The sequence below is a fragment of the Astyanax mexicanus genome, chromosome 1, assembly GCF_023375975.1.
Source record: "Astyanax mexicanus isolate ESR-SI-001 chromosome 1, AstMex3_surface, whole genome shotgun sequence".
In the NCBI taxonomy this organism is placed as follows: Eukaryota; Metazoa; Chordata; class Actinopteri; order Characiformes; family Acestrorhamphidae; genus Astyanax; species Astyanax mexicanus.
The window spans coordinates 13,546,409-13,555,546 of NC_064408.1; the positions used below are offsets into that span (position 1 = coordinate 13,546,409).

Consider the following 9,138-nt stretch of genomic DNA (forward strand, 5'->3'; position numbering starts at 1 on the left):
TGAAATCCTCCCCCTAAGAATTGGGACAACCCTTCAAGCACCTGATACGTCATCAGGAGCGCTTAAGTTCAGCAACCTACCTGCCGCTGGTTAACTAGTTAACTCAAGGGCGTATTTAATTGTATTTCTTCAGAAAGGGGGGAGATGGTGAATAATAAATTATTATTGTCCATTCCTTAATTCCTCTGTGATACAGGAGCTGAAATTAGCTTTGATTAGCTTGTATTTCATTTTTCTGTTTTACCTTAAATGCTGCTGCTCCTGCCATCTGTTGCACCATTTAAGGTGGATAAGGAAAGTTAGCTAGCTAGCTACTGAGACAAACTACTAGCGATTTTTTATTTGTATGCTGGTTAAGAGGAATTCGGCCATAAAACATTGAAACTACTCATTAAACTATGGTAATATAGTGCTAATCGTCTCTTTTAACAAGACGAAGACTCACATTTGTAGGTTTCTTTTGTAGTTTGTTCCATCATCTTACCAGTGATTCTCATACCCCTCGGTTTGAAGTATCCCTCTGAAAAATCTCTGTATGAAGAGCTAACAAGGAAACCCTTACTCTTTGGTGTGCACGTGCAAAACCAAGAGATAGGGGTAAGGGGTGAAATGGGATTGGGCCTTAATAGATAACATTCATTATAGACATCAAGTCATCTTGGAGCGTGCTGATGGAAGGTTCTGAATGATAGTCAGGGTTTAATCATTCTCAGGGACCGAGTCTTAATTTTCATGTTTATAGTAGGATAGAGCTCAGTTTGTTAAGGCTTTAATTGTTCTATTATTTTGTACATGACTGTTCCTGTATTATTTATATTTTTATATTTATTATTTATTTTATGTTGCACATTGCTGTTTTAATAGTGCACACGGCTGCTACCAAAAAAAGCCACTAGATGGCATTTCATATATATCTTAATTAAATTATTTAAATTTGACCATTAGTGCCTAATGTGGTGTATTACTGATCACTTGTATCACTTTACATCACTTATATCAAGCCCACCTTTCGAAATAAGATTTTGTAAATTTGATGAATCAAACCAATGACTAACCATAGACTAATCTAAAACTGGTATAGGCCTCTCTGCTGTAAGAAAAAAGAAAATCGAAAATCAAATCAAATCGCGACCCTAAAATCGTAAATAAAATCGTATCGAGGATTTAGAGAATCGTGACACCCCTGCTAAACACTAAATTATTGTCTCATAAAGACTCTATTTAAGGCTTATAAATGTATGATTATGTTCACAGGGAATAGACTGGGAAGCCCTATTAGCCAAGCGAGTCAAACCGCCATTCCTGCCCACCATCAAGACCTCTGGGGATGTGAGTAATTTTGATGAGGAGTTTACGCGCCTCAAGCCCGTGCTCACCCCGCCGCAGACGCCCTTCTTCCTCGGAGCAGAGCAGCAGGGGATCTTTGCAGACTTCGACTTCTCCTTGCTGCACTGACCGCCTGGGACTCGGAAGAGAAGTGATTGTGACATATCGAGGCTCTGTCCCTCTGTCCTGCTTAGCTTCTCTTTGTTTCTCTCTGTCTTTCTATTTTACCTACCTATGCAGCCAAACCAAGTGAAGCTGGTCCGCCTCCCCCTCCCTTTAAATTCGCTGTAAGCTTTCGTGCAACTTGAGCTACACCTGAGTTTCTTCCAAAGGAGACCACTGAACCGAGAAAGTAGCTGGAGCAGTGCTGCAGCGAGACTCGGGTGCGTTACCAGAACACTGAACTGCTCTGTCTCAAGAATAGAGGACCTGTCATCACTGTGAGTAAGCCAAGCTTTTACCTGCCCTGCATTGCTCCTGATTGGTTGGTACGTGTGGGTGTGTATGTGTGTGTGTATGTGTGTGTGGTTTACTGAATGTCATTTTCCATTTTTTTTTTCCCTGTGTATTTTTCAGTTTTTTTTACTTTTAACCTGTATTTCTCGTAATGTTACTTATCTGCACATTTATTATTATTATTATTATTATTATTATTTGTATGATGTACGTCTTGAATTCTCCAGTTGTTGCATGTTAAATTTTGTTTTTCTTTTTCAGTTCAGTGTGAGTTTATGTGGTCAGTGTAGTCAGTAGTCTTCCAGCTTAGTAGAGCTTTTGATGCACACTTGCACTGAAACTGAACGAATAGTTCGGGATAGATGATTGTAAGAGCAGATTGAGAATGATTGAGACTGTGTCCTTCCCAGAGCTGCATTTCTCTTTTTATGCACCTTGATAAAATGAATGATGAACAATGTTGAGAACAACTATAAACAGAAAATGATGTCTAAATACCTAAATTATATGGTAGATGAAGTACTCTGAATTTTAGCTCATAGACATTCGTCTGGGTCGCCTGGATGATGTACTTGTTTCTGTGTCAAAGGTCTCTCTGTGAGTGTGTGTGTGTGTAACCGAATACATGTGGAAAACGTTGGCTCATGGCTAGTCTCTGAACTGGCTTTGGTCCACACTGTTCTCCAAAATGAAATGAACACAGGGCTGGGCCTGTTACTGCAGGTACTGTTTGTCCTCTTTGGTCCGACCCAATAAAAACAACAACAGTAATATTAAAATAAACAATTTTAGAGGGATACAGAAAATTGGGCTTGGACCAAGAAGGCAACCTAACCAGCTTAACCAGAACTAAAATTACTCCACCCTGCCTGTCTGATTATCGGTCTATCTGTCTGTCTATCTGTATGTTGTCTGTGCACCTGCTTACTGTGATAGAGATGACGTTTAAAGGTACAATATATAATATTTTTGTATTGCTGTATCAGCTTTTAACTTGGATTACTCAAAGTAACCTTACTCCTCTGCCTGATCATGGACTGTCATACTCTTTTGCCTTTGTATGCATTATATATTGCACAGAACAAGTTCTAATCACTATGTAACACTCAATTTAAATAATGTTGATGTCAGACAGGTTACATATTGTACCTTTAAACCAAATGAAGTGTATGTCCCGTTCTGTCTTTAGTGTCTCAGCATGCTTGTGTATAGCGCATTTCCAGTGAAGCTCCACTCATTTTAAAGCAGCTGTGCTTCAGGTGTTTATGACCTCTGAGCTGGACACTCAACTGTAAAATGCTGTAATCTGAACAGGTTCTATGATGTGTTTGTCTATATTTACACTGCATTTGGGTCATTAGAATGTTGTCATTATTACTATTATTATTATTCTCATTATGAAGAGTTCGTAAGTAATGGTTTACTACTGATGCGTTATACTGTGAGGAAAAAAAATGAAGAAAACAAAAGAAAAAAAACACTAAAGTATTTAAATGAGACTTTCCCTTTATACATGCCAAATGAAGGAACAAAAAAAATAAATCTTATGGAAGGGGATGAATGTATTTTCACAAATAAAATACAATATGACCACGTTTGTTCAGTTTATTGAATACTGACACTATAATAGAGTAATCTTTTCAGATTTAGTACAGCATTGCATGTCACTAAAACATTGCATAAACAACTTTTGATCAAAGCGACATAAGTCTATTGGAATTCAGCACATACTGATATACACATATAAAAGAAACGCTCAAGTGTAAAGTCAATGGAAGCGATTCTGATAGTAGAAATGGGACAGTTATTGCTTATTTTTTGTAGTTCTCTTTATATTGCACAGAAAAGACATTCTATGTATTTCATCTAGAAGGGATCACACATCAGTACAGACTGTATTGCACTCGTTTAACAAACAAAACAACATTCCTACGGTACGAAATGAGCTAAAAAGGAAACAGTCAGAGTAATCATCAATCAAGCACATGCACCCTTTTTTGTTTCTGTAAATCGAGTATTGATATGTAGTAAAAGGAAAGGTCAAGTTTATACAAAATTGCTTTTTAAGCTTAACATTTATATATTTGTTTCTGATGTTTAGGTAAAGTTAACACCATCTGCACTTGCAGTCCAGTTTATTGATTTATAAAATACTTGAATACTTGAAATACTTAAATGATTAATTTTAAGTATTACCTTTTAATGATATGTTTGACGAAGAGCAACAGAAGTAAAACGTTGTATAAAGTATTCAATCCAAAAATGTATAAAACAGTAAAACAGCACTCCATCTAACCCTGTCTAGAGAAATTAGAATTGCAATCAACATTCAGTCTCCACTGCAAATTAGGGTTATTGGCAATATGAGAAAAGAAAAATAATCTGTTGGCAATAAACCAATCAAAAGATACCAATTTAAACAGCTCAACAAAATTAATATAATGACAAATGATTACTGCAGGGTCTAAACTCATCCTTAGTTGGTAAGTATGTAGTGTAGAATCCAGAATCATTTAGGGTGCAATGAACATTTTTAGGTATGCAATAAAAATCTGGAAAAGGATTTCCAATCTGTTTATAATCTGCTACAATGTTAAATGTGTAGTGAAATCAAGGAATTTGACTTATTTCTAATTCGTAGTCACATGTCTTTAAATACCTGGACTGTCTAGAAAATTAATTTTATGTATTTTATCTCACACACATCTGATGCAACTAAAAATTAAGCCCTTGTTTGCCACCTTAGGGGTTGAATGATTTGTAAAACTAAAGTGGCATTTTGTGGCAAATTTGGAAAAATCACTTGAGCTGTTTAAATAGGTTGGATAATTGCAGTTGAAGTTTGTAAATTTGGCCAATAACACAATCTGCAGTGGGAGTTGAGTAATTTCGATTGCAATTATAGTGTGTAAAAATAATAAATAATGGTAATAAATATCCTGATGTTGTAAAAAGCCATTATTTCACATTTGACCAGCGATTTCATCATTCTAAATTTTTACTAGACCCTGTTGCTTCCACTATGTTAAAGTGATTAAGTGCTCTTCACTGTCTCCTGTATTTTACAGAAGCCCCTTTGAGGCAAAGAAAGAGACATTAAAAAAGTTGATCTCAGAGAGCTTTAAATACAGTAATAACATCAAACGCCTTCGACTTTTAGCTTAAATACAAGTTTAGTCTTCATCAGTATCTGAGGGTAAATATTCATAAATAAAGGTAAATATTCATCATAAATACTACCACAGATAAATTTAAGAAAAAGTCACTTTTTAGAAAGCTTTCAGAATCTTAATCATTTTATTATGCAATATATCGTCACTGTTGTGCAAAAACCTTATAACTCCAAAAGGCAATTTTATAGAAGAAGGAAAAGAAATCTACTTAACTTTCAATGGAAGTCAAAGTAAATTATTGTAAGAAGTCATTTTTGGTAATTCATAGATCATGAAAACTAGATAAAATGCAAAGTACAAAAAATGGAAATACAAGGTTTTTGCAGGACTGTGACAATATGTTTTTTTTTTATGTTTTATGTTGGGCAAAATATTGTCCAACTTCACATCTGTTCATTTAAAACACTTAGAAAAATGTTCATTTCAAAGCTCTGGAACAGCTGGACCTGTGAGAACAGACCATACAGAATTCTTACAATAAGAAAGTCCATGCATTTACTTAGGAAGGAATAGGTCAATAAAAGGTATGTCGCTGAGGTCAAACTGGAATTCCACCAAAAGCACATTTTTTTTTTTTTTTTTTTTTTACAATTATTTTCTTGATTGACTTACCAGTAAAAATAAGTCTGATTTAAGACGGATCGCAGCCCTGCCTGAAGTACACCTGCTCCCACACCACTGTCCCCCACACGCAGAAGAAGCCCCAGAGGTTGCGCAGAGTGCCTCGGTCGAAGGGGTTCTCGTCTGCGCCGCAGTGTTTGAGGTAGGAGATGCGGTGGCGGGACATGAACTCCCACGTGGTGGTGTTCAGGGACACCAGGTAGAGGTGTGAGCCCAGCAGGAGCAGCACTGTCAGAGAGAGAACCGCCACCACGGTCGCCGTCGCCAGCAGCACGCTGTTCGTTTTCAGCCACAGCTGCCATGTTGGAGCGTGAGTGAAGCCTGACCTGTACGTGAAAAAGCATCAATCGTCTTAATCATATGCATTAAAATTGACAAACCCTAAAAATGGTCACTCTTATTTTTTTTATGGAACAACAGTGGCTGGGACTTGTTTGCCCTCTTTAGTTTCCTTTCAGGTCCTTTACGAAAGTTCCTATTGGAGTGGCGCCACAGAAGAAACTATGAGGATTCATGTCCATGTTGTGTCCAAATGTACTGCCGAATTTTATGTGCATTATACCAATTCCAATTATATTACAATACATCGTAATATATAATGTAAAAACAATGTACCACATTGGAAATGAAAATACCCATAATCCATAATACAGCATAGTTGCTGTTTGGTTTGAAGATTCGTGCACAGCTGCTTTGATTATGAGTGGCTGTCAGATTGTTTCTGCAATGAACTGCTGTTGCACATTATGAAATCAAATTAAATGAAATCATGTTTTCCAGATTTTTAGGACATAGGGATACTCTGTTGTCAATTGTGTTATATTTAAAAAACTACTGATGCAAACTTTAGACATCAAACTCTGCATTGTGGTGTCTTAAAACGTGTATGTAGTTTTTATGTATGTAGTTATCATGAAAAATGAGAAAAGTGCCAGACATATCTTTGAAATACAAGTGAAACCCTGGAAAAACTGCACTAGGCAACCGGTAGCCAGTGACTGTGTGTATAAAACAACTCATTCTAAGCAGCTATCATGTAAAGGAATAATCAAAATGTCCTCAAAAACAGAAACTAAAGAAAAGAAATTGGAACCCTGCTACTGCTTTTGAGAACTGTCACGCTGTATAAAGAGCTGTCAAGTGCATTAGACTCACCAAGCCATGTGAAGCCCCCACAGCAGGACTACAAGCTGAACAGCCAAGTACAGCACAAACCATCGGTGGTTCCTCTCCCCGACACAGTTCTCTATCCAAGGGCAGTGATGATCATAGCGACGCACACAATGCTGACACGTCTGGCAGTGCTTGGATCTCATCGGTTGCTATGAGGCAAACATGTGAATACATCATTACAAATACAGTTCATAAATGTGGGAAATACAATGAGCTGATATTGGACTGTGCACACACCTGCAGCAGGCAGTGGCCGCAGCGCCGCAGACGGAGGGTCTTGGTCTGGGGGATCATGTCCTGCTGCTCCTCAGTGAGGCCGAGAGTGAACTGAAAATATACAGAAATTATACAGATTAACAGACTCAGCAGAACTTGAACAAATCATGTGCAGTAAGTTCAGCTGGTACAGCAGGATAGTAGAGTTATGGTGGACCCATAAAGCCTCACCTGCAGGTCACAGTCATCGGACAGGACGAAACCGGGGTCCATCAGCGACACTGCAAAGTACAGCAACACAGAGACCAGGACCAGGAGCACGAACAGAACGGGCACCAAAAGCTCTCCCGTTTCCTCCTGCTTCCTCAGGTCTATGGTGGAAAAGTGAGGGTGAGAACCTTAATTTCTACATTAAATTGGCAACTTATATTGAATTTATTTGAAAAATGCTTTTATTGTGGTAATTTCCACCTCTGAAGCGCCCTCTCAGGTTCAACAGTGCTATAGTTGATGATGTGTCCGAGTACTTTGGTATTCAGACATCACAATATGCAAATCAGACAATCAATAATACTGCTCCCCCGCTGACTCTATCAGAGGCACACTGCTGCTGCTGCAGCTCAATCAATCAGCTCTCCCTCCTGCACCGCCCCTAAACCCATACATCACCCAGTGCCCCTCCCAAACTACCACTCCCTTTTTTTTTAGCAATATTTTTATTTGAGCTTAGGGTGGAGTCAGCTAAAATCGGGGGGTTTAGTGCCCCTTTAATGGTGTTAAATAAGGTGAGCTGCTATTCAACAAATGTTTGTACTCGTGATCATGTTTCACTAAACCCCCTGATTGGAAAAAGGCTTTAAAAATGGGCGGGGTAGTTTGGGAGGGGCACTGAATGATGTATGGGTTTAGAGAATACCCAAGTACAGGGACACATCATCTTCGCCTATAGCGCAGCTGAACCTAAGAGGGCACTGCAGAGGCAGAAATTACCACAATAAAAGCATTTGTTAAAGGTTAGGCAATGTTTATAAACCTTTTAAGCAGGTCAGCTATTAATTAAAAAAATATGATTTAGGGCTTAGTGGTTATTTAATAAACTGGTGGATTTTTTCCTTAAAGACCCACCAGTGCAGACACAGTTTGTATAATCTTAACAGAAAAGCAGTGCCAATACAAATGAAGCTGCACATGAGCTTAAGATCATGTATAATAGCAAGTGTTGACTAGAGGAACCAGCAGATGCAATCAAATCCACACAGCAATTTTAAGCTACACCAGATAAGACAGTGTGATGAAGCTTTTCCAGAATAATAGAGGTGTTGTTTCTGCTGCTATACAAAGAAAGGAAAGACTTGTAACTGCATTGAATGAGCCAGTTTATTAGCTAGAAGTCGCTGTGTTTACTCAGTAACGTGTAACTTTACGTGTAGGAGAGACGCGTAGACCCTTACCCGTGTCGTGAAGGAAGAGGATGAGCGTTATAACCCATGTCAGGATCACATGAGCGGTTCTTACGAGGAATCCTGAGCCGAACACATTTTTGAACATCCTAGCATACTTAAATATGAGGGTTTACCCGTCTAACCAGGCGTTCAGGCCGCAGCGCGTCCGCCTAGCCCGCCGGGCAGACGGGTAGCGGCATAGCCCGGCTCTCGCTGCGCCTGGAGCGGATAGGCTAACGCTAGCAGCTCGGTCCGCTAAACCGCCCCGGTTTAGCCCCTGCTCTCGGTGTAGCGCTGGATATCCGCTCCTATGGGTTCTGTGGAGCCGCTGGCCCGGTCTCCCCCGGGTACCGCAGGGCTGCAGCGCCGTTTAAACACATTTTCGCGTGTTTTTAGCGGCTCGAGCTCCTCCGTTCCGCCGCGCTTCTCTCGCTCTAATAAGCTTGTTGATGTTCCGCTCAGATCCGCTGCTGCTGCTGCTGTCAAAACCCGCCGCTCCTATTGGTCGACGCAGGACACGTGACCACACGCCTACTAATATCTACATATTGTGTATAAATATTGAATATTATTGAAAAATTACTTTTTTTTCAGTAATTCAGTTCAAAACGTGAAACTTATATATTATATAGATGTATTACACACATACTGATCTATTTTAAGCGTTTATTTATTTTATTGGTGATGATTATTGTTCTTTTTTAGCTTACAGCCAATAAAACCCCAAAATT

The 9,138-nt window shown here is 39.0% G+C and overlaps 2 protein-coding genes across 3 annotated transcripts in view; one reads left to right on the plus strand and one right to left on the minus strand.

The window, feature by feature from the left end:
• Positions 1-3,375, plus strand: part of pkn3 (protein kinase N3) — a 26,907-nt gene extending 23,532 nt beyond the window's left edge. For both annotated transcript variants that reach the window (XM_007255805.4, XM_049467909.1), the window contains one exon: positions 1,255-3,375. In XM_007255805.4, coding sequence (XP_007255867.3) covers positions 1,255-1,455 — 201 coding nt within the window. In that variant the 3' untranslated portion in view covers positions 1,456-3,375. The remainder of the gene's footprint in view (positions 1-1,254) is intronic.
• Positions 3,374-8,901, minus strand: zdhhc12b (zinc finger DHHC-type palmitoyltransferase 12b). Its single transcript, XM_007255807.4, has 5 exons — positions 8,417-8,901; positions 7,197-7,336; positions 6,987-7,076; positions 6,732-6,898; positions 3,374-5,902 (listed from the first exon to the last, which is right to left on the minus strand). The coding sequence occupies exons 1-5, from the start codon at positions 8,511-8,513 to the stop codon at positions 5,587-5,589; spliced, it is 810 nt and encodes a 269-aa protein (XP_007255869.2). The 5' UTR covers positions 8,514-8,901; the 3' UTR covers positions 3,374-5,586.
• Positions 8,902-9,138: the final 237 nt, after the last annotated feature.

Excerpts from the sequence above, each read along its gene's own strand:
- zdhhc12b (XM_007255807.4), bottom strand. The coding sequence starts at position 8,513 with ATGTTCAAAAATGTGTTCGGCTCAGGATTCCTCGTAAGAACCGCTCAT. Across the intron at positions 7,337-8,416 it reads CCTCTTCCTTCACGACACGG|ACCTGAGGAAGCAGGAGGAA; the intron begins GTAAGGGTCTAC and ends TTTCCACCATAG. Across the intron at positions 7,077-7,196 it reads CCGATGACTGTGACCTGCAG|TTCACTCTCGGCCTCACTGA; the intron begins GTGAGGCTTTAT and ends GTATATTTTCAG.